Below are 26,442 nucleotides of genomic sequence, written 5' to 3' on the forward strand. Positions count from 1 at the left end.
CCCCCATCCCAGGCCCTAAGAAGACCTTCCACATCAACCAAATGTTCACCTGCACATCTGCTAATGTGGTATACTGTATCCGCTGTTCCCGTTGTGGCCTCCTCTACATCGGGGAAACCAAGCGGAGGCTTGGGGACCGTTTTGCGGAACACCTACACTCGGTTCGCAACAAACAACTACACCTTCCAGTCGCGAACCATTTTAACTCCCCCTCCCACTCCTTGGACGACATGTCCATCCTGGGCCTCCTGCATTGCCACTACGATGCCACCCGAAAGCTGCAGGAACAGCATCTCATATTTCGCTTGGGAACCCTGAAGCCCAAGGGTATCAATGTGGACTTCACAAGCTTCAAAATCTCCCCTCCCCCGCCTGTATCCCAAAACCAGCCCAGCTCTTCCCCGCCTCCCTAACCATTCCTCCCACCTCAAGCCCCACACCCATCTCCTACCCACTAACCTCATCCCAACTCCTTGACCTCTCTGTCCTCCCTGGACTGACCTATTCCCTCCCTAACTCCCCACCTACATTCACCTTTACTGGCTCCATCCCCGCCTCTTTGACCTGTCTGTCTCCTCTCCACCTATATTCTCCTTTATCCATCTTCTATCCGCCTCCCCCTTATCTCCTTATTTATTTCAGAATCCCCTTCCCCTCCCCCATTTCTGAAGAAGGGTCTCGACCCAAAACGTCAGCTTTCCTCCTCCTCTGATGCTGCTTGGCCTGCTGTGTTCATCCAGCTCTACACCTTGTTATCACAGGACATATTTAATGTTGGGAGCCATTGAAGGATCAAGAAAGCTTCTCCAAGTCCAAAAAAAAATGCCTCTAGCGTTCTTCTGGGAAGATTTGTCAAATATATTTTACTGAAAATTGATTTCTTGTCTCCAAAGAATAATGTTTTTAATACATTCTTTCAAAACTTTTGTAACTAATAAACAGCAATCTTTAAAAGTAAAGGGGGAAATATATAATTTATATTTGCCTGAAGTGCACTTTCCCAAGGCTTTAATAATTCCTTGAAATTTCAGAGAAGTCTGAAAGACTGGCAACTTGACACAGTCAGCGAACTGAAAAAGGAATCATTTGGTGCTTGGAACTTTGCAGTCTTATTCAAAAGAGGCTCAAAACTTGAGCTGGTTTAGTCTTCAAAGCGATTGACATTAGACTCAGTCCACCTCACCAGCAAACTTCCAGTTAAAAATTACTCCACTTGTATTTGTCTAGATTGTCAACCAATTGGGCTTTGCAAATCTTTCAGTAGGTACTATGCCACACAAAATTGTGAAGCTCATAGAGAGTGATGATTGTGAGAAAAACTGATACAATGTCAAGTCAATTCCTTGCCAACCATAATTCCAGCTCTTCCCACTCAAAGTGACTCAAACAACACTGACGAGAATGAGCTACATTCTCTGAAGTTTAGAAACATGACACATGAATGTGTAAAAGATTGGATGGACAGAACAGATACTGGAAAGATGTTTCCCCTAGTTGAAGCATCTAGAACCAGGGAATCCTGGACTCAGAATAAAGGGCTGGCCATTTAGGATTGAGATAATGAAAAATGTCTTCATTCAGAAAGTTGTGAATCTTTGGCGTTCTCTGCTCTCGAGATCTGTGGATAATTGTCATTGAGTGTATTGAAAGTTGAGAGTTTTTTGGCCACCAAAGGAATCAGCAATATGGGGTTGAAACAGGGAAGTGGGGTTGATGCAGAAAATCATTAATGAGCTTCTTGAAAAGCAAAGCAGACCTGTGAGCCATAAAGCCTATTCCAGTTCCTACTAAGTTCTGTTCCTATCTGCATTCAAATTATCATTCCACATTCATCCCACTGTACGACCACAAAACTGGACACTACTGACCTCACAGAATTCCCTTCTAACCAATCCCTCATTTTCTTATGGGAGATTGAAAATTTTCACCTATACCCATTGGAGTTTACATGAATAAATAGCAACCTTATTAAAACATACAGTCATTATACAGATAACAAGCCAATCTATTTCTTCATTATTCAGGATGTTCACAAAATGAAACGCCTCTCAGCCAGAACAGCTCTTCTGAGGCTGCTCTTACTCTGCTACATAGTTAAGATAAGACAGGCCTTGAGTCTGCTACTGGTGCTAAGGGAATTGGCAACATTGCTCTGAGTGTTACAGATTGCATAGTTCACTAACTATTACCTCCTAATGGGCAAAGCACCCCTTCACTTAAGGGGTTGACAGGGTAGATGTTGAGAGGTTTATTTTTCCCTTTATAAGAGAGTCTAAGACTGGAGGGAAAATTTTCATGGCTCAAAGTAACCCATTTAAGACAGAGATAAGGAGGAATTGCTTCTGTCAGAGGGTAGTAAAACTATAGAATTCTTCACCACAGAACTGTACAAGCTGGGTTGTTAAGTATAATGAAGGCTGAAATATACAGATTTTTAACTGAGTCCGTTCTGCCATTCAATGAGTTAATGTCTGATCTGTTAATCCTCAACTCTTCTCTCCTGCCTTTTCCCAAAAACCCTTGATTTCCTTCATGAATGGTGGAATAGATTCAATGGGCTGAATGGCCTATTTCTGCCCCTGCATCTTATGGTCCTGACTGTAGCTTTTCATTGGTTGTGCTTTCATGTGGGTTCCTCGGATCTTAATAGATGTTTAGGCTAGATTTCTTAGGAACTGTTAAACTATGTTTCTTGTTTCTTGTTATTCAGTACATGATGGTAAGGCTGTGGAGCACTACAAGTAGTACAGGGCCCAATTTCTGAGTAGAACATTAACACAAAATTAATGACGTCACAGTGACACAACTGCATACCTCAGGAACTCTTCTACACAGTTGTGAAACCCTGAGCTCAGTTGGTTGGCTGGTAGATTTATGATTGTGAAAATGGGTTCAATTCCCACACTGGCTGTGGTTACTATGATAAATTGTCCATTTCAACCTCTCACTTGAGGTGTGGTGACCCTCAGGTTAAATCTCCACCCTGCTGTGTCTCTATTTTACTGTGGCAAGTTTAACTTTTTGAAACCCTATCACTGCAACTTTACTGATTGCAATACAGCTCTCTCTCACATTGTCACTTCGTAAAAACTTCCAGTCAACTCCAATATGAAATGTTACCTGTTATACAAAATGGAACGCAAAACTGAAGGGGTGCTTTGCCCATTAGGAGGAATAGTTAGTGAACTATGCAACTTGTAACACTCAGAGCAAATACTGCAGTAATGTTGCCAATTCCCTCACCACCATCAGCAGACTCAAGGCCTGTCTTATCTTAACCATGTAGCAGTGTAAAAGCAGCCTCAGAAGAGCTGCTGTAGCTGAGAGGAGCTTCATCTTGTGAACATCTTGAATAACGAAGAAAAAGACTGGCTTCCTATCTGTATAATGACTGTTAAAATTTTAATGAGTTTGTCTCAATGAACAAATGGGTGGAGAAGTAAAAACAAATTTGTTCTTTTTAATGCTGGAATGAATTAACAGCACTGTAAGCAACTCCCCAATCTGAACAAAATATTTTAAAATAAATAGTCAGTGGTGATTATTGTGGAGGACAAATGCTCACAGACTCTACTAGCTCTGGTGAACTTGCTGCAGATGTACTAATCCTGCATACCTTCCATCTATCAGCATTACCTTCATTTGTTCTCCTGCTGTTTGAAATCATTAGTGAAAATCATTCATCTCTGTCACTTGCACAGCCCCTGGACTTCGAGACCAAGAGATCCTATACCTTGAAAGTCGAGGCCGGTAATGCACATATTGATCCTCGCTTCATCAGCAAGGGCCCCTTCAAAGACACAGCAGCTGTGAAGATCACAGTGGAGGATGCTGATGAGCCACCTGTGTTCTCATTGCCTGCCTATTTCCTGGAAGTGAGAGAGAGCGTGAACGTGGGTTCTGACATTGGACAAATAATGGCCCGTGACCCTGATATTGTCATCAGCCCTATCAGGTATGGAAGCTTTGTTTCCATTCATTGCTGTTCCCAATCTTCTGTATTCTCCCATAGGTCTTTAATCCTTGGAGCAAACTCCACCAAGTCCTGGTCAGACTCCCTTACCCTGCACAAATGTGGGCAGTGATCTTTAGCAAGGTATTCAAATTGCCTTCTCGCTGGGATGTGTTAATATGTCGCATGTCTTCATTGTGAGTGATGTGACAGAAAGCTTTTTCATTCAATGGGTAGTTGGGTAAGGAATGCACTGCCTGGAAGTGTCGTAGATGCAGATCCAATGGAGGCATTGGATGATTACTTGGAACGAAATAACGTGCAAGGGTATGGGAATAAAGCAGGAAATTGACACAATATAATGATACTTATTTAACGAGCTAGTACAGGCAGAATGGAACAAATGGCCACCTCCCGCTCCATAACAATTCTGTGACGAGAACAAAAAATTGCTGGAGAAACTCAGCAGGGCTGGCAACACGTGTACAGAGAAAGCAGAGTCAGCATTTTGTGTCCAGTGACACTTCTTCAAAACTGATTCCAAAACATTGAGTCTGCTTTCTCTCCACATAAGAAAGAGATGTCCTCATAATTTATCCTTTCCAATCCTGGTGCCATTCTGATGGATCTGCGTCCTGTCACACAAAGGCCTGAGGTTTCCCTTCAGAGGTATGGGCAGGATTTTCCTACAAACATCTCAATCGAGGGTCCAACTGGGAAACTAACCTGCACTGACACTTTTCCCAAAATTGGCCACATGGTTACATTTGCTACCTGACAAGGGCCTGTCAAAGCTGGGGAGGCAGCAAAGCCAGGAGTGGGTTGCTGGGGTGAGTTGGTCTGTAGGATAACCCATCTGAGGGGCAGCCTACAATTGCTACTGAATACAGCCAAGTATCAGGTGGCACTGAGCTCCCACCTTGTGCAGTAGAACTCCATGCCCCTTACCCTGCTGTCTGATAGAGGGAAACCCCATTAACAGATCATAATCGGCCTTTAATGACTCACAAGTAGTCTTGCCCACAACAACCACCCCTCATCCTTCCTCACGGAAAATGGCCGTGTTTGGGATGGACTGCGGTGGTTGAAGAAGGCAGCTCACCACCGCCTTCTCAAGGGCAATTAGGGATGGGTAAGAAATGTTGGCCTAGCCAGTGATGTCCCCATCCCAAGAACAAAATAAGAAAAAAAATGGAATTGGGGACTAGCAATGCTGTCGTCAGAGGATGCCTTCCTTCCTTAAAAATCCTCTACACACTGCCCAGAGCTTATCGCAGTGAATCCAGCTGGGAGTCTGGCAGGAGGGGGGAAGGTAGCAGTATGAAACAGTCAGATCAACCACAGCCTCATTGAATAGTAAAGCACATCACAGGGGCCGAGTGGCCTACTCCAGCTCCGTATGTTTGCACGTATCTAAAGATGAACCACTGGTTTTTCTTGAAACTACCTCCCACAGCCCCTACCCCAGATCCTTGCTAGATGACAGCGCTCTCAGCTGAAACACAGAAGGTTGAAGTTCATAGCTGAGATTTTAGTTTCATTAGCTTTTATGCAAAAATATCACCAACACACACTGCCACATGTAATTGGATAACTTCCTTCCTTGCTTGACCATTCTAAGATGTTGCTTCTTCCAGAGCTCACAAGTAAATTACAAACAAAAGTGAGAATTCAGCAAATATTGCAGGGAGTATCCTTTATCCTTTATTCATTTGTGGGATGAGGGCATTGCTGGTCAGGCAGCATTCATTGCCCAGAAGGCAATTAGGAGTCAACCAAATTGCTGTGGGTCTGGAGTCACATGTAGGCCAGACTAGGTAAGCATGGCAGTTTCCTTCTCTAAAGGGCATTAGTAACCAAATGTTTTTTTTTCCTGACAATCGGCAATGGATTCACAGTCATCATTAGACTCTTAATTCCAGATATTTCATTGAATTCAAATTCCACCATCTGCCATGGTGGGATTTGAACTCAGATCCCCAGAACGTTACCTGGATTTCTGGATTAACAATCCAGCGATAATACCACTAGGCCATTGTCTCCCCTCTGGGGTATAAAAAGGACGGAAATCTTGTTACGACCATGAAGGACTTTGGTGAGACCCAGGTAGAGTACTGTCGGAGCAAATTAGTGCAGGTGCTGGAATCTGGACTGAAAACAAAAAATGCTGCTATTCACAGCAGGTCAGGCAGCATCCATGGAGAGAGTGCACACTAGAGACTGCACCCTTTAGTTTCCTTACCTAAGAAATAATATACTTTCACAGTATTCAGTTCAGAAAAGGTTCACTCAGCTTGTTGCATGATGGAAGTGGTTGGGTGCTGAGGACAGTTTGAGCAGTTTGGGTCAATACTTATTGGAGTTTAGAAGAAAGGGAGATGATTTGATTAAAACATGTACGATTCTGAGGGGGCTTGGTAGGATAGATGCTGAGAGGATATTTCCCCTCATGGGGGCATCTATATTTAGGGAACGAATTTTGAAAGTGGGGATCAAAGGTGAAGATGAGGATATGCTCAGAAAGGTGAATGGACTGCTCCTGCCCCTAACTTGTATATCCTTACATTATCACATGTTGTTCTCCTGTGTTCAGGCAATTTCATGATCCTAAGCAGTTTTCCAGCCCTGAAATTATATTGAGTCTAATATCCCCAGTAGACAAGAACTTGCACTGAAAGTTCTACCCACCAACCTGCTTCCTTTCACGAGTATCAGTGGTAGAAAGCTGATGATAGGTCAAGATGCTGGGGCAATGGTAACAAACTTGGTTAAGAATGCACAGAAGTCAAAACAGATGACGTGGCTCCATCATGACAAGCTGAATCCAATTCAGAGCTATTTGAAGAGCCTCTTTGCTCAGTTGAACCTTGGACAGTGAGGAATAGTAATAGTGATTGCACCATTATCATACATGCAAAGACACTTATTCTTGTTGGAATAGGATTCCAATCCATGTCATTTTATTTCTGTTCTATTGAAGGCTATAAATCCAGTCACACTCAGCAATACTCATGTATGGCTGGATTCTGTCACACAAACGACTGATGCCAATGTTCAAATGCTGATATATAAATGCAAGTCCCTCTTTGTTGTAATACAGAGAGATGTGCCCTTTATATAACCTGCGCTACACCTTGCCGAGGAGTGTTTGATTTATCTATTTATTCAATTGATCTGTCCACGGCAAAGCAAATAGCTTCACATAACAGCACAGTGTAGAACGCTATATCACCCTGACAATCTGATCAAACTGTGTAATTTACAGCACAGCAATGCTCAAATTTTAGAATTGGTATTGAGATGGCCAATCAGACTTTTAAAACCTATTTAAACCCATTTCAAGTTGGGCTGAAGCAAATCAAACAATTTTCATCCAAGTGTTACTCAAACAGTGGTAATGAGAAGTCTACTTCATTATGAGGTAAAGGAATGAAAAATAAATTCTTATTGATGTACTCTGTCAGTGTCTCTCATCTGCCATCCTGTCCTGGAGGAGCTGGTTCCTTGGTGTCTAATGATTCCACAGCACTGACATACCTGTGTCCTCACCCTGTCTAAATGGCTGTCATTTCTGAATGAATCCAAGCAGCTGTTTTACCGCAGCGAAATCATAAACAAATATCTCTACTGAATGGCTAAAACATAGGACTGTGCACATACAGATAGGCAGATGCATACACCACTGCATCCACATATTCATGTACATGTGCACTCACAGATTTTCACATGCATACATCCACTCATATGCACAAAGGCACACGCACACAAACTCTTGCAAGTGTACCTAAATGATCAGATACATACAGATTCATCTTAGAACAGGCATTCACATGCATATGCATAAAAGCCCATGCAGCTTGCATGTGGTGTCATAGAGTCATAGAGATGTACAGCACGGAAACAGACCCTTCAGTCCAACTTGTCCATGCCGATCACATATTCTCCATTAATCTAGTCCCCGATGTCAGCATTTGGTCCATATCCCTCTAAATCCTTCCTATTCATATATCCATTTAAATGTTGTAATTGTACCAGTCTCCAACACCTTCTCTTGCAGCTTATTCCATACATGTACCACCCTTAGTTCCCTTTTAAATCTTTCTCCTCTAACCTTAAACCTATGCCATCTAGTTTTGGAATCCCCAAACTTGGGGAAAAAAATGGATCTTGACTATTCACCCTATCTTATTAACACAATTATATACACAGGCACATGCATGCAGACACACACATACTTGATCACATATATTCACGCACATGTGCAAATTCACACACATAAATGAGTATTTGCACACATGTGTATGTGTGTCTGTGTGTGCATTTGTGTGTAGATGTATGTGTGTTAACAAATACATGCACACAGCATACATAAACTTCCAGCAGAAATCACTAAATAATAAATGGAAATGGAGCTTTGTCTGCTTCAGTTTCACTACCCAGGGCACTGAGGCCACTTATTGTGTTTGTACTACTCCTTTCATGCTTGGCATATTTAAAGGAATTTTATGACTGTAAGTTGCTCTTGACCATGTTGGACATTGTACTAATTGTAAAACATTTGTTTCCTTTAATTTTTTGAACATTTTGGTTGATTAGTTATAGACATGGGAAAGAAAAGACGAAAACAAAACACAGAACTGTGGATGCTGAAGATCTGAAACAAAATAGAAATTGCTGGAGAAACTCAGCAGGTCTCGCAGTACCTATGGAGAGATAACAGTTAATGTTTTGAATCCAATTGTAGTGTAGTCTCGTTGACTACGAGATCCTTGATTGGGATTGTTAACCTAGGCCAATCAGGAAGCCTTGCCAGGCCAATATACACAGGGGATTTAGAATCTCCCTCGTTCAGCGGACTGACTCCCAGTTGGCTGGTCACAGCCACTGTCCTGTGTACAAGTAAATAAAGTGTGACTTGGTGATGGGGTACCAGCCTCTGTGCAGCCATTCCACCAATTATCTATCTTCAGAACTGTACTGGTCTGTTTAAAGGTCACTACACTCGAAATGTTTGCTCTGCTTTCTCTGCACAGATACTGCCTCACTTGCTGAGTTTCTTCAGCAATTTCTGCTTTTCTGTGAGAAAGGAAAGGCTATTTACAGTCAAGAATCATCCAATAATGTAACACCTTTTAATTGACAATGGAAAGTGGCCCAGCTAGCATGGACATGTTAGGATAACCAATGGGCAGTGAAGATGTAGGGTAGCTGGAGGCAATAGATTATTTAAAGCAAACTCCTAATAAGTCCAACCAGAACTGGCAATCAAACAAAGAATTAAAAATACAAATATAAACTGCTGAATGGTCCTTGTGAAATTAAAACATTATGAGGATTTGGAAAATAGATCTTCCTATGTGTCTTCCATTGATATTATAGAATCCCTACAGTGTGGAAAGAGGCTGTTTGACTTATCAAGTCTGCACTAATGCTCTAAAGAGCAGCCCACCCTATCCCATATTTCCTGTGGCTAATCCACCTAGCCTACGCATTGTTAGACTGTGAGAGGAAATTGGAGCATCTACAGGAAATCCACAGAGGCACAAGGAGAATTGCAAACTCCACACAACCAGTTACCTGAGATTGGAATTGAACTCAGGTCCCTGGTGCTGTAAGGCAACAGTGCTAGCCACTAAGCCACTGTGCTACCCCCACCCTCATCCTTCAACCAAGTCCATTTGTTATACAGCAGAATGCATACAGATGTCAAAAAAAACCCTTTTATAGCAGCCAAGTGTCTCCTCTGTAAACAGACAACTGAAGCACTTCAGAGTATCATAAATAGGGGCTGACAATCTTTTTTGTTTCTGTAAATGACTTAGTGTATCTATTTTCAAAGAGTTTGCCTTTCTTCTTCCCTGTGATAATACCAACGTTTCGTTCAAAACTAACATCGTCTAATTTAAAACAAAATTATTCTTGTACCATGCTGGGTTTTGAAGGAGATTTGAAAAATGCTAACTGCAGGTATCGAGCAATCTGTCACTCTGTAGCAGGAGGCACTTGAGTAACAATCAACATTTATTTAGCCATTTGGTGATGCGTGGGGCTCTTCTAAGGTCACTGTCAATCTGCTATCAACATACTTGTTGAGCTATGTAAACTTCTCACCCTAAATTGAAATGGACTATCACATCTTGAAGAGAGAGTCTGAAACTTGGTGTGCTGTAGCGTATTAGCCTAACTATATCAGTCATGGAGTACTGCGAAGCACTCTTTTATTTTACTTGCATGTGGAGGTTCTGGGTTTGTATCCAAGGTCAGAAAAGGGTTACTTAATCTAGACTGACATTCCCCAGTGTAGTACTGAGGGGCTATGCCATTGCTAGAGAAGTGTTGGGATGTTTAAACTACAGCCTCATTTGACCTCTAAGTCTGATGTAAAAGACTATTTCAAAGAATACTAGGGATGTTTAAGATCTTAGTGAAAATTTGTAGCTCATGTTGTAGATGTACTTGTTTGTTTGCTTGCTGAGCCGGTTGTTCTGTGGTGTGTAGACATTTCAATACCATTCTAGGCAATATCATCAGTAAGACCTCTAATGGAAGCGTTTGTGTTCTGCTCCTTTCCAAATTTATATAACCCTTTGGTGTGGTGGGTCTTGTCACTTCCGGTTCTGTTTTTTTTGGCAGCAGTCAGTATACAGGGTCTATTTCTATGTGTTTATTAATGGAGTCCCGTGTTGAGAACCAGGACCCCAGAAATTCCCTTCCGTGTCTGTTGTTCGCTTGTCCCAGTGTGGTCACTTTGACCCAGTCGAACTGATAGCCTTCATTGTCTGTGTGTATCGAGACAAGTGAATATTGTCTTTTTACAGCCAGCTGGTGTTTGTGTATCCTGGTCATCAGTTTCCTCCCCGTTTGTCCAATGTAATGTTTATTCCATATCATGCTAGTCCTGTTTACGTCGGTAAGGGGTCTTTAGTCTTTGATAGCATTTGACACAGTGTTGATGTAGGTTTGTGTGCAATCATGGTCCTATGCGGTCAAAGGAGTGTGGCTGTCATTTCTGATATATTTCTGATGTAGGGTCGCGTTACTAGTGTCTTCTGTTGTACCGTGTCCTCTGACTGTCGTTTGTTTTGCAGGGTGCTCTTCCTGGTGCCCTGGCAAATAATACTCTCAAAACCAACATCTTAAAATCAGAGTATCTGATCAATATCTCCTTCCTGTGCATGGAATTGTGCATAAGTTAATTGCTGTATCTGTCACATTACAATTGTGACTCCAAGACTAAAGTTATATAATTAGTTGTCTGGGACTTGGTGAGGCCATAAAATGGGAAATAGAGGATCACACTTCACTTGATCTCCTTTCTTAATGACTTTAATGGAAAGGAAGTCTGGATGACTTTTGTAATGCATGGTGAATCAGTATTAAATAAAAACCAAAAGAACTGCAGATGCTGTAAATCAGGAGCAAAAACAAAGTTGCTGGAAAAGCTCAGCAGGTCTGGCAGCACCTGTGAAGAAAAAAACAGAGTTATCATTTCGGGTCCAGTGACCCTTCCTCAGAACTGTTCTGAGGAAGGGTCACCGGACCCGAAACGTTAACTCTGTTTTTTCTGTGAATCAGGTATTGTCTGTTTCACAACATTAACACAGATCAAAATAAACCTCCTTCCCCATACCCTCTTTATTGTCAGTGTGCTTAGCATTGTAGTTATTCAACTTATCTTTTTTTTTGTAGGTATTCAATAGACCGGCACACTGACCTTGAAAGGTTGTTCAACATTAATGCTGATGATGGGAAAATAACCCTGGCCAAACCTCTGGACAGAGAAACCGAAGTTTGGCATAACATCACCGTTATCGCCACAGAAACCAGTATGTATCATGGTGGCCAATTGTATTGGTAGAACCTTAAGCTTGAGGGTGACTGCCTTTCATGTTATTCGAAATAGTTCAAGTAAGAATTGATGCAGGTCAAGAGATGGATCATGTAGTGACTTATTGCATCTATCTGAAATTTATTGTTGCGCTCGAGGTCATACACTGTTACGTTTTCTAGTCCTACTCCTCCACTGGTCACAAGATTTACGTTTAATCAGTTTGGTGATATGACCAAATGTACATATCTTAGAACATAGAACATAGAACAGTGCAGCACAGTACAGGCTCTTCAGCCCATGAAGTTGTGCTGACCTATTACCCTACTAAGATCAATCTACCCCGCATACCCTACATTTTACTGTCCTCCATGTGCCTATCCAAGAGTCACTTAAAAGTCTCTCGAGTATCTGACTCCACTACCACTGCTGGCAGCGCATTCCACATGCCCACCACTCTCTGTGTGAAGAACCTACCTCCCCTATACCTTCCTCCAATCACCTTAAAATTATGCCCCCTCGTAATAGTCATTTCCGCCTTGGGAAGAAGTCTCTGACTATCCACTCTATCTATGCCTCTCATCATCTTGTATACCTCTGTCAAGTCACCTCTCATCCTTCTTCGCTCCAATGAAAAAAGCCCTAGCTCCCTCAACCTTTCCTCATTACACCTAACCTCCAGTCCAGGCAGCATCCTGGTAAATCTCCTCTGCATCCTCTCTAAAGCTTCCACATCTTTCCTATAATGAGGTGACCGGTACTGAACACAATATTCCAAGCGTGGTCTAAAATGTTATCTGAATCAACAGTCCAGCAATGATACCACGAGGCCATCACCTCCCCCATCGTAGATACAGCATTAAGAACAAGTCAACTGAGCTTTGTTAGTCAACAGCACAGAACTGGTTTATGAACAAAAAACAAGCTAACTCAAATGAAAATGCAAAGATTACTGACAAACAATTTAGATATATATATATATTTACAATTTCAGCTAATGGTTACTACTCCAGATCCTAGAACGAAATCTGGGTTGTTATTTTTTGTTTGCATAATTAAATGGTAATTGGTTACTGAAGGATAGTCACATGAGATTGCAAATTTTCTTTAACAATGGAACAAAAGTGATTCCTGACAGTTCTTTGTCATGACCCGTGGAACAATTCAATGAGTCTTTTCCAAATTTGTTTTCATAAAATTTATCACAAATCAGAGATCCTAAGTTTTCTTAGTTCTAATAACCTGCAGATTTCTAACCAAGCTCTTCAAATTTAGAAGCTTTACCAACTAAATCCTTCTGCTCTGGTGACTTGCTGCCCTAAGGTCCTTCAAAGTAGGGAAATAAATCCATTTCTAAACTCAATATTGGGCATTTATGAATTGACTTTTAAAAACTGTCCAAATCCTGGATTTCCCTGAACTGTAAACAAAGACAATGGACTTCAACTTTTACCATACCTGCTGCAAACCCAACAGTGTAAACATCTTCCCATTAACATCACAGGGGCTTGCTTTCTCTTTGCTTCCTGACAACATACTGTGTTTATTCAATATTCCAGAAGGACTCTCTGAACTTGAATTTTTCAAACAAAAAACTCTTCACAGAAGTAACTGACTCTCATCTGCCTCTATTTTGAATTCCAATTTACAAAATTGACATTAATTCAGATAAATTATATACCTGCATCAAAATACATCTACCCTTTAAAACACAAACACATTCATGTCTGAGAAGAAATAAATAAATAAATAATCTGCTAGATGTTAATTTTAATGTACTTTGGCCAAATAAGAGTTAAATCCAAGAAGATTGGTTGCCATGAATTGCCCAAAACAGTTTTTGATGCTAAAGTTATTCTGCACACAGAAGCTGTTGGCTTTGGAGAATCTTCTTGGAATAATTGTAGCTGGCTGAACTCCATTTACTGGAGGCTGTGGCATAGACTCCAAACAAACAGTCTCTGAGAATCCTCCTAAAGTGGTAAATCATAGAATTCCTACAATGTGGAAACAGGCCATTCAGCCCAAAAAGTCCACACCGACCCTCCAAACAGCATCCCACCCTGTAACCCTGCATTTCCTATGGCTAACACATCTAATCTACACAGCCCTGAACATTATGGGCAATTTAGAATGGCCAATCCATCTAGCTTGCACATTTTTGGACTGTGGGAGGAATCCAGAGCACCCAGCAGAAACCCATGCAGACACAGGGAGAATGTGTGGAGTTTGAACAGTCAGTCGCCCAAGGGTTGAATCAAAACCATATCCCTGACACTGTGAGGCAGCAGCGCTGACCACTGAGCCACAATACTGCTCGTGTAAAGCTGTCTATATTTGTCACAAGATAGCACCTTGCCTTCACTGTAGAACTGAATAATTTATAGTAGGACAACTTTATATTGTGTCTCCACATTTATAATGAAAAATGCCCGAATTATAACGGGAATAGAATAACAGGAGCAGAACATGGCTTTAAAATGACCATTTTGAATATGCTTACTTACTCTGGTAAATTATCCCCTCCTGACTTGACCTACAGACTTGGGTCAAACCTGTGGCCCAATGATAGTGTCGTTCTCTCAGGTTTTTGGTTCGAATCCTTTGCAGTAACAGATCAGCCAAGCAGAATTTAAAGGATCATTGGCACCTATCACATTATTAATCAGGATTAATCAGAATCCTTCCAACACTTCATATTATTCTCCAGTGAAAAAGTTTGAAGATGTGAAAAGGAAAAAGCTGATGAATCTCTTGCAATCCCCCCCGCAACATCAATGTGGATTGACTAGTGAATAATTAATACATTCGTGCAAAGCAAACTTTGTATACATTCAGACTTTTCCCTCCTTGCAACCTGTGGCTGTTGGTGGTCATTAGAAACACCTTTGCAGTTCATTTCCTCTGTTTTCCAAATTTTTGCTCTTTTGGCCTTTTCTCTATGTCTACGAGTTAATTTGATGCCTTACATTCTCTCTTGTTCATTCACTGAGCTGTCTTGTGTTTCTCGTATTCAACAGTTTATTTGTTATGAGACAGAACAAGAACTCAAGAGGCTTGAAATCAAAGCAAAAATGAATTCAAGATGCATTGATAATGGTTCCAGAAAGGTGTTTTTTTTTGTTGGAGTAAGAAGCTGATATCTGTTAAAGTAACCGTGGAATTGTTGGATTGCTAGAAACTTCCACCTGCTTCACTAATATCCCTTAAGGAACTAACTCTCTTGTCCTTACCTAGTCCAACCAGAGGTGATTGACAAAAGAAGTGGGAGTGACACTGAGTGGTTAGAGTATGGAATGCACTACCTGAGAGGGTGGTGAAGGTAGAATCAATTATAGTTTTCCAAAGAGAATTGGATTATTATCTGAAGAAAACATTGCAGTGCTATGGGAAAACCCAGCAGACTGGGTCTTGGTGAGATGTATGTGCACGGAACTGGTTCAGAAGCAAAGTGTTGAGCGGCTCTTTTTTCAGTAACTTTTTTACTGTTCTTTTTATTTTGTTCATCTGTGACTTCAGTCCCATACCAATCTGGTTGAGTTTTAACTGCCATCTGAAATGGACACCCAGTTATATTAAATTGCTACCAATGGTGGACTCAAACATGTCACCTTTGTACTCTAAAAGTAGTTAGAGGGGACATTTTTAGTGATGCCTAATTCCTGCTGTTTTCGTTAATTCTTTATGAACTCCGTTTCCATTCCCAAGTTACCTATGAACCCCTTCAAAATTGCTCATTCATCCTCAGGACGTGATCAAGTTGTTGCTTATTGCTCATCTGAGTTACTCTGAAAATGTGGGAAAGAGCTTGAACTGCTGCATTCTTCATGGGAAATAATGACATCTTACGAGACAACTTCAAAAGGCAGTTGAGAGTCAACCCTATTGGAATTAAACTGGAATCACATGTAGGCACCGAGTGGGTAAAGATCAGAGGTTTCCTCTATTAAAGTAGCTTTACCATGAGATTATGAGTTGTTTTTTCTTTATTCTTTCATGGGATGTGACCGTCACTGATAAGGTCAACATTTGTTGCCCATCCCAGATTGACCTTGAACTCAGTGGCCATTTTAGAGAGCAATTACCCAGAAACCACATTGTTGCAGGGCTGTGGGCCAAACTGGGCCTAGGTGACAAATTGCATTCCCTGAAGGGCATTAGTGAACCAGGTGGGCTTTTATATCAAACTGAAAACAACAAATGCTGGAGATCACAGTAGGTCAGCATCTATGGAGAGAGAGCAAGCTAACATTTCAAGTCTAGATGACTCTTCATCAGAGCTGATGTGAAATGTGGAGAGGGCAGCATTTTATGCGATAGTTCGGGGGACTGGTGGTCGGAGTGCTGGGGGAGAAAGGATGTTGATAGTTCAGTTTAAGTGATCAGAATGTGAGAATGGCATTGTCTAACTGCCAGAGTTGAAAGAACAAGCAGCCCCACTGGGGTGGGGGTGGGGGAGAGAGGACATGGCGACAGAGAATGTAACAAGTAAAACTGAGAGAAAGGGAAGGAATGGGAGTTGGTTCACAAATTGAAGGTGTTGAACTCAGTCCAGAAGGTTGTAAAGTGCACAGTCTGAAGACGAGATGTTGTTCCTCCAGGTTGCACTGTCATTCACTAGAACAGCATGCCAAGAATAGACAAATGGGCATGCGAGCAGGACGCTGTGTTAAAATGGCCAGCGATGGGAAGGTCAGGGTCATGTTTGTGCATGGACCAGAGGTGTTTACAAAGCCATCATTCAGTCTGCATTTGGCATCTCCAATGTAGAGTAGGCCACATTGGGTGCAGCAAATACAAATACACAAGATTGGAGGAGGTACAGGTGAAATGCTGCTTCACCTGGAAACACTGTTTAGGCCCTTGGATGGTGAGCAGGAAGGAGGTGCCACACTCACCATGATTGATATGTTGTTGGGATTTAAACCTGTGTCCCTAAAATACTCACATACAGTTCCAGACAGTAGTCCAGTGACATTATCACTTCACAACCGTCATCTCTAAATTCTGTTCCTCCCTTTCACTGCATGCTAAATTAATTCACTTACAGACTTATTCCCTGCCCTTCAACATCAGCTTTTGTCCTCTCTCTCTCTGGTGCTGAGTTCAGCTGATTAATTTATACCTAGAATCCCAGTCGGATTTCAGTGTCCACACTGCATTTCCCACTGGATACCGATCTGCAATGGAAATGCTGAGAGTTTATCCAGTCCCTCGTGTTGGAAGATGGCAGTAACATACCAGAACTTCGAGAGTCAAGTGTTTATCACCAAGGAAAAGGTGTCGGGGAAGCTGAAGGTGGATAAAGCACCCAGACCCGATGGACTACATCCCAGAGTTCTGAAGGAGATAGCTAAGGAGATTGTGGAAGCATTGGTGGTGAGCTTTCAGGAATCATTAGAGTCAGGAAGGGTCTCGGAGGAGCGTCTCTGCTCCTATGATGCTGCTTGGCCTGCTGTGTTCATCCAGCCCTGCACCTTGTTGTCCTGGAGAATGATAAACCCTGTTTAAGAAGGAGTTGGAGGCAAAGGACGGGAAATATAGTCCAGTTAGCCTGACCTTGTTTGCTGGTAATGTTTTAGATTTCATTATTAAAAATGAGACTCTGGACTATTTGGAAGTGTATGGTAAATAGGGCTTCGTCAAGGGGAGATCATGCCTGACAAATCTGTTAGAATTCTTTGAGGTAGCACTGAGCAAGTTGTTAGACAGAGGAGACCCAGTTAACGTGATCTATTTGGATTTACAGAAGACATTTGACAGGTGCCAAAAGGAGACTATAAAATAAGATAAGAGTCTACAGCATTAGTCCACACAACATGGACAGAGGATTGGCTGACTGGTGGAAGACAGTTGGGATAAAGGGGGCTTTTTCAGGATGGCAGCCAGTGACTAGTGGAGTTCTACTGGGTTAAGTGCTGGGACCACAGGTATTCACATTATATGTTAACAATCAGGACAATAGAACTGAGGGCACCGTTGCTAAGTTTGCAGGTGATACAAGGACAGGTGTAGCAACAGGTAGTGTTGAGGAGGCAGGGAGGCTAGAGAAGGACTTGGAGAAGCTAGGAGAGTGGGCAAAGAAATGGCAGATGGAATACAATATGGGAAAGTATGAGGTTATGCACTATGGTAGGAAGAATAGAGATGTAGACTATTTTCTACAGGGGGAAGGACTTTAGAAGTCTGAAGCTCAAATGTACCTCAGTCCCAGTTCAGGATTCTCTTAAAGTTAACATGCAGGTTCAGTTTGTAGTTAGGAACGCAAATGCAATGTTCACATTCACCTTGAGATGACATGGACAGAGGATTGGTTGACTGGGATAAAGGGGGCTTTTTCAGAATGGCAGCTTGAATACGAGAACAGAGATGTACTGCTGAGGCTATGGTCAGACTGCATTTTGGCATATTGTGAAAAGTTATGGTTCCTATATCTAAGGATACAGGGTTGGCCTTGCAGTTCCAGAGAAGGCTAGCAAGAATTAGCTCGGGGATACAGGGCTTGTCATATGAGGAGTGGTTGAGGACTCTGAGTTTGTACTAAAAGAAGTTTAGAAAGGTTAGCGGGGAATTTCATTGAAACTTACAGAATGCTGAGAGGCCTGGATGGATTGGACCTGGAGAAGATGTTTCCCCTGTAGGAGAAACTGTGACACAATGGCACAGCCTCAGAGTGAAGGGATGACACTTCAGAGCTGGGATGAGGAGGAGTTTCTTCAACCAGAAGGGGTTGAATCTGTGGAACACAGTGTCACAGAAGGCTGTGGAGGCCAAGTTGTTGAGCATCTCTCAGACAGAGATAAGTTCTTGATTTGTAAGGGAATCAAGGGCTATGAAGAGAAGGCAGGAGATTGGGGTTGAGAAACATATCAGACACAATCAAATACCAAAGAAGACCTGATGGGCTGAATGGCCTATATCTGCTCCTGTATCTTTTAGTGTTATGATCTTGGCATGGGAACAATGGAGTGCATCATAATGCTACCAGTCTCCAGTCCCTTTGACTGAAATAGCAGAGACCAGATCAAGCTTACAAAAGACAAAAGCAAACTTGTCTTTTTTTGATATTGTACAATGTTGTGCCTTCGCTGGTTGAGTATTCAAACTGGCGAGAAATAATTTGTGTTCTGCTTCCTGTTCAATGAACAATTAGAAGTGATCTCAAATCAATGTTTACATATTCAATTGAAGTGAAACATGTGCCAGATCATTTGGCGGAATTTACATCAATTTCTCTCGGTGCTGTCTCCTCCGCACAAAATGTAGCTATTATTTGCTGTTTGGTGTGTTCAATATTGATTTACACACATCCCTTATTTATGAAGTGACAGTTTTACGTTTTAATGAGGTGGGAAAGTATTTGTGAGGGAAAATTTTGTTTGCTAATGAAAAGGGAAACCTGAGCACAACTTACTGAAGTTATTATTTTGTTACATTTGGTCAGCGTCCTTTGTAAATTTCATATCCAATTGCCATATATTGACATTGAAGAAAATGTCACAGCACAGACTGACCAGAATGATACTAGGGCTTAGAGTTAAACTTGGCATGTGCAGACTCTGCATTTAAGGATCTGAGAGATGATCTGATTGAAGTGTTTGAACTGATATAAAACAGTTGGTTAGTCATGCCTTGCATCAACTCCAGCCTACTAAATTGCCTTGATCCTTTGCAATTTTTCTATTGGTGCAACAGGTCCACAGCAGACACCTACACAGAGGCCTATACTCAGCCCTGGAACATCTGGATAACAAGAATAACCACGTCAGACTCCTACTTATTGACTACAGCTCTGCCTTCAACACCACGATTCCAAATAAACACATCTCTAAACTCCGAGATGTAGGTCTCGTCTCCACCCTCTGTAACTGGATCCTCGACTTCCTGACCCATAGACCACGACCAGTAAGAATAGGCAACAACACCTCCTCCACCATAATCCTCAACATCGGTGCCCCGCAAGGCTGTGTACTCAGCCCTCTACTATACTCCTCACGACCGTGTGGCCAAATTCCAGTCCCACTCTATTTACACGTTTGCTGACAGCACTCCTGTTGTAGGTTGGATCTCAAACAGCGACAAGACAAAATATAGGGAAGAGATTGAGTGTGTAGCAGCATGGTGTAAAAACAACACTGTTAAGATTTTAAAGATTGCAGTTGTAAAGGAAACCACAGATGCAGGATTGTTGATAGCTCTGAATTCATTTCTCTCCTTCCTTTCTAAGCAAATAATGAATTGAACTGCAAAAAAATTATAACATCAACTTCATTGAGCGGCAGAAAGAGTGCCAAGCAAAACAAGGACAGGAAAGGAAAAATCTTTTTGATGGACAAGTGTCCTTTTAGCCTCTGGTCCTGCCTGCAGCTGCTGTCCTCTTCCCAAGTCTTTTTAGTGCTGTCCAGCTGAGTCCACATACCTATCTCAATTATTATTTATCTAATTGCAGTCAGTGAGTCACATATCATAGTTTCTTTTCCATTCTCAGACTATTACCTCTGGTTCCACCCCCGCACCTGCCCCAAAAGGATTTATCCTTAACTCCCCTCATGGTTCTCATCTCCCTTCTCCTCGCAGACATAATTCATAAAGCACACTGGTATGACTCCAGCTCGACTTCATCATGATCACTTTCAACTTCTCTGCTGTCACTAAATTGTCAGACTGCTTGCCTGCCATCCCTGACGGGATAAGTAGAAACTTTGTCCAACTAAATATTGGGAAATCAACCATAAATGTCACTGAATAACCACTAATTCTGTCTCTTTGAACTTGATTGTTCACAAATATGCTGTCATATTTGAGCTGGACTGAACTTTTGACTATATACCCATTCTATCACTAAGATTGCCTGCCATGATACTTGGGCTATACATGACTCCTCTCCTCTGTCTGTCATCTGTGACTGAAACTTTGATCCATAGCCTTTTATACCTGAGGATCAACCTTTCTAAAGGTGCTGTGCTGGCCTCCCACTTTCTACCCTCTTTAAACTTGAGGTCATTCAGAACTCAGCTGCCCCTGTCTTTCCTCGCTCTGAGTCCTATTCATTCACGGTCCCTGTGCACATTCAATTCCACTAGCTTCTGGTTGAGCAGTGTCTTAGCATTAAGGTCCTCACCCTGGTTGCAAGTCCTCCATTGCCTTACTCTTCATCATTCTGTAAATTTGTTCAGCTCTACAGTAATCTGAACATTATGCACTCCTTTGATTCATTTTACTGACCTTTCTCCAAATTTCAACCCTTCTCCATGACTGACCGAGACTCTAAATTGCCGAGGCCTTAAGTTCTAGAATTCTCTCCCTCTCCCTCACTACCTCTCCTTTCTTCTTTCAAACTCTCCTTTCTCTCACATATCACGATTTGATTGATAAAATTCCAGTGAAGCACATTGCAGTGTCTTACCGCGTTGGAGGTGCTGTGTAGCTAGAAGTAGTTTTGTTTTTATTCATGTGCTGGGCCAGCATTTATTGGCTATCCCTTGAGAAGGTAGTAGTGAGCTGCAGTCTATGTGCTATCAGTAGACCCAAAATGCCATTAGGGAGGGTATTCCCAAGGACAGTGAAGGAATAGCAATGTATTTCCAAGTGAGGATGGTGAGCGGCTGGGAGGGGGAACTTGCAATGATGGTGTTCCAATGTATCTGCTGCCCTGCTGTTGTTGGTAATCTTTGAAGTGTTAGCTGACTGTACTTTATTTTCTTTTCGCCTGCAGGGAATCATAGCCAAGTATCCCGTGTGCCAGTGGCTATTAAGGTGCTTGACGTTAATGACAATGCTCCAGAACTTGCCTCTCAAACTGAAGCATACTTGTGTGAAAATGGAAAGTCTGGACAGGTGGGTACAGCAATGCAGATGTTGAACATTTTTAATGTCCAAGACCTCTTCTCAGAGGAGAAGCAAAATGCTCAGAGGGAACAGTTTTAACCTTGTCCATTAGAATTAGATTTATTGTCACATGTACTCAAATGAGTACAGTGAAAAGTGCTGCTTATGGTGTGGAAACAGGTAGAACTGGGTTCAATGCTTGTTTCAAAATCCTGGCACCATATTGCATTGGTAGAGAATGATGTAGAGAGAGGCATAAAACCCTCATTCTATCTCATACAGTAATTTGCCCACTCAGCGTGTCTAATTGAAATTACCTGCACACTTTTGGACATTGGTAACTTAAAATGATGCAATTGCTGCTGTTGTCCTTGCCATAATATTGCCTACGTACTTCAGCCAATAATATCCAGTAAAGGCAAAATACTGTGGGTACTGGAAATCTGAAACAAACACAGAATGCTAGAGAAGCTCAGCAGGTCTGGCAGCATCTGTGGACAGAGAGAAACAGAGTTAACATTTCAAGTCTTCTGTGAATCCTCTCCAGAACAGTTCTGAAGGAGATTCGTACCAGACCTGAACAATTAACTCTGTTTTTCTCTCTCCACAGATACTGCCAGACCTGCTGAGTTTCTCCAGTTTTCGCTGATTTCAATTCAGTACACTGTGAAGTTTTGCTCTGCTGGGTTAGCAGCATCAACTGTGTTTTGCAATTGACCTTAGTTTAGCGAAGGGAGATGGGGAATGGATCAGCCAAATCTGCTGTTTGTTCATTACACCCGACATCTCTAAAAGGGGAGAAGTTTATATTTCATCCCTTAGTGATCAAACAGCCACTGGGTGCAAACACGAGGAGTTGTGCAGTCATCTCAGAGGACTGAGGGTTCAAAACACTCTGCCATGTTTCGACTACTGAACCTACGCTAATGCTTAGTATGTTACTGGGGGAATGCTGCACTGTCAGCTTCTATCTTTTAAGAAAGGAAACAGACACCCTTCTTGCCCCTTCAAGTAGATGAAAAAGATCTAATGGTGCGATTTGAGGGACTAGGGATTTCTGGTCAAAATTTATCCCTCAACCAACGACACTAACAGAGATGATAGAATGCCTGTTCACTTATTGTAGCTTGGAGGACCTTAATGTCTACAAACAGGCAGCTGTTTCTGCACCTTACAGCAGTGAATACGCTTTGCAATTCTTTCTTTGGTTTGTAACACCTTGCATTACTCTGATACAGGTCCAACTGGCAGTGCCTGCACAAAGAGTCAGAGGAGGATAAGGACCATTTGGCCCATCATATACGCACCGTATCTCCAAAATATCATGATTTGCCTTTTCCTTTTACACTATTTCTTTTTAAACAATCAGCCAATGCCCTCTTGAGCATCAGAGTTGAACCTGCCTCCACACAGAAAGCACATGGTGAAGTTTCACTGATTCTCAAAACAGAAGCTATTAAAACCACAGAGCTTGCCTGCTAACTGAGTGCTGAACAAACCCATATGTCCTGCTGTTCTGCCATACAGATGAGAATGCTCTTTTTTTTCTTTATTTGTTCTCAGCATGTGCTAAAGGCAGACACATATCACCCATCCCTATTTCCCCAGTGATACTGGCAATGTGGTTTCTTGGAGGTTTTGAAGGGTTTGTTAATTAACCAGGCTGGTGTGGGGAAACAGTCACATACCAGCTAAGATTTTACCCATAGGGGTACATCCCAAAATCAGCGCCAATGTATCCGTGTGCCTGGATATTGGGATTGTGGTACCCATCATTTTGTTTTGAAGGACAGGAGGACTCCCAATGGTTTCCAGAACCAGGATCATAGGCTCAGGATAAAGGTTAAGCTATTTCAGACTGAGATATGGAGAAATTCCTTCACCCAGAGAGTGGTGAGCCTGTGGAGTTCTTTGCTACAGAAAGTTGCCAAGGCCAAAACATTGAATGTTTTCTTCAGAAGGAGAGAGGTAAAATTGTTAAGGCTAAAAGGGGGGATTGTAGGAACAGGGTTCTGAGTAGGTTAATCAACCATGACCATGTTAAATGGCAGAGCAGGCTCAAAGGGCCAAATAGCTTACTATTTTCTGTCCTTCCATGACTCTCGCTACCTTCGGTCCAACCAGAGAGCAAGCGGCTCTGTTGACGCAGCACTGCCACCACGTGAGATGGGGTAAGAAGGAGGATGTGCAGGAGTCTCCGTTTTGAAGTACCCATTGCAGGGGGTAAGGGGAAGTCACTAACATTTTATTGATGGAGTCGGACAGATCGACCCCAACATCCGTAGAGGTACTTCCCCTCACATTGGCAATGGGTCCATTGGGAGTTCAGATGAGATGTCGTCGAGGCAGCACTCAGTTGGGACAGGGAAAAAAGCAGAAATTGCTGGGTAAACTCAGCAGGTCTGGCAGCATCTGTGGAGAGAAAGCACAGTTAACATTTTGAGTCCAGTGACCCTTCTTCAGAACTGATTGTGACTACGAAAAAGGTCGGTACGTATGCTGAAGGTGGGTTGGGGAGGGGCAAATAATAGGTGGAGATGAAGCCCAGAGAAAGAGAATGACAGCTGGACAGATGAAGGTATGGGTAAAAGTCAGCCTGGGGGCATCAATAACTTCTAATGGGGGCCATTACAGGCTGACAATGGGTTGGTCCTGGTAGCAGCCCAGGTCATAGAGTCATACAGCCATACAGCACAGAAACAGACCCTTCAGTCCAATCAATCCATGCCAAACATAATCCCAAACTAAACTACTCCCACCTAACTGCTCCTGGTCCATATCCCTCTAAACCTCTCCTATTCATGCATCTATCCAAATGTCTTTTAAATGTTGTAATTGTACCTGCGTCCACCACTTCCTCAGGAAGTTCATTCCACGTGCGAAACACCCTCTCTGTAAAATATTTGCCCTTGTGTCTTTTTAAAATGACTCTCCTTTCATCTTAAAAAGGTCCCCCCAGTTTTGAAATCCCCCATTCTAGGGAAAAGACAATGACCAATATCTCTATCTATAATCTCATTTTATAAACTCTTATCTGGTTGCCTCTCAACCTCCTATGCTCCCATGATAAAGGTCCCAGCCTATCCAGCCTTTCTTTATAACTCAAACCTTCCTTATACCTGGTGATGACAAGGCCTGGGTGTGGAAGTTGGGGTAAGGATATGGAAGAAGGTGCTCAGGCCCTAAAATTATTGAACTTAGTGTTGAGTCCTGGCTGAAACAGAACAGAGGTAATTTGCTGACATTCGCTGTTGAGCCCAGCGTGTGACTGATGGATCCATAGCAAGGTATTTGTGCCCATGGAATAGTTAAGGTACAGTCACAATAATCTCACCAGATCATTGGACTTCTCTCTCATTAGAGAGATGACTGGTGGTGGTTTAATCTGAGGGTCACCACACTTCAGGTGAGGGGAGGAAACAGTGGAATTTGAATTCAATAAATATCTAGAATTAAGAATCCAATGATCACCGTGAATCCATTGCTGATTGTCGGAAAATCCCATCTTGTTCACCAACGTCCTTCAGAGAAGGAAACTGCCATTCTTACCTGGTCTGGCCTACATGTGATTCCAGACCCACAGTAATGTGGTTGACTCTTAACTGCCCTCTGGGCAATTAGGGATGGGCAATAAATTCTGCCTGACCAGCGATGCCCTCATCCTGTGAATGAATAAAGAAGAGGTGAATTCTTCAGGGTAACGCCAGCCAGTGCGGAATTGAACGCACACTATTTAACATTGATTCAACATCACAAACCAACCGTTCAGCTAATTGGTCACCTCGTGGAAAGTAATCCACCATTGATCAATGCCTCCAGGAAAGAAAGATTGGGAGGTAGAGAAGTCAAGATGCAAAGATTACTTTGGTCATTGCACATAAGCAACATGAGGAAAGCTTTACCATGTGAGGATTCCTGCATTTTGCTATCTCTCATCAATGTACATGCTTGTCCTAAAGAAACTATTTGCAGTTTTGATGGAAAAACAGTACCAGATGAACCTGTACCTGACTCCACACCCTGCTAATGTGTTCTGATTTTACTGCCAATGCTTGTCTTTACTGCTGATTTAATCATTAACAGGTCATTCAAACAGTCAGTGCCACAGATAAGGATGACCCAAAGGCTGGACAGTATTTCTTCTACAACCTGGCCCCAGAGATTTCCAGGAATCCCAACTTCACAATCAAGAATAATGCAGGTAAATATGCTCAACAATAAAAACACAAGGAGTAATGTCCCTATCTCAGATTGTCCCATCAACACTGTTACTAAAGCCAGGAAGCAATCAGGACTGATCAGGTTGTGTTGCAGTACCTTTCAATCTTAATTACAACTCACGGTAATTAGTTGATGGATTATCCATTCCAAAGGTAATTGTTGTTCTGGCAGGCCTTTAGAAATAAATCAAGCAACCATGCTCGTGCTTTTTGTCTTATTCTTCAGATCTTGAATAAATGTGTCGCTTGGTGAGAACAACTGCTTATGGGAGCACTGATTTCAGCAAGGGGAGCGTACTGTGAAAAAAATAATACAGCAACTCACATTGTTGTAGCACCTTTCTATGAAACAAATCATCCCAAGGTGATTCACAGGCTGACTATCAAACGAAACTTAAGATCAAACTTCAAAAGGGGGATAAAAACAAAGTGCTGGAGAAACTCAGCAGGTTGGGCAGCATCTGTGGAGAGAGAAGCAAGTGTTAACATTTCGAAGAGTCACTGGAAACATTAGAGGTATTAAGAACTGCCGATGCTGGAGTCAGATGTAACACAGTGTGGAGCTGAAGGAACACAGCAAGCCAGGCAGCATCAGAGGAGCAGGAAAGTTGACC

General features: G+C 42.2%; 1 protein-coding gene across 1 annotated transcript in view; it reads left to right on the forward strand.

Moving 5' to 3' along the window:
• The window catches only part of cdh8 (cadherin 8), a 220,649-nt gene that overhangs the window by 166,287 nt on the left and 27,920 nt on the right, over nt 1-26,442 (forward strand). Inside the window, exons 5-9 of the mRNA XM_048605765.1 lie at nt 1,315-1,329; nt 3,536-3,955; nt 11,642-11,778; nt 21,496-21,617; nt 25,692-25,809. Of these exons, the coding sequence (XP_048461722.1) occupies nt 1,315-1,329; nt 3,536-3,955; nt 11,642-11,778; nt 21,496-21,617; nt 25,692-25,809 (812 nt within the window). The remainder of the gene's footprint in view (nt 1-1,314; nt 1,330-3,535; nt 3,956-11,641; nt 11,779-21,495; nt 21,618-25,691; nt 25,810-26,442) is intronic.

The sequence above is a fragment of the Rhincodon typus genome, chromosome 15 (genome assembly GCF_021869965.1).
Source record: "Rhincodon typus isolate 14 chromosome 15, sRhiTyp1.1, whole genome shotgun sequence".
Classification (NCBI taxonomy): domain Eukaryota; kingdom Metazoa; phylum Chordata; class Chondrichthyes; order Orectolobiformes; family Rhincodontidae; genus Rhincodon; species Rhincodon typus.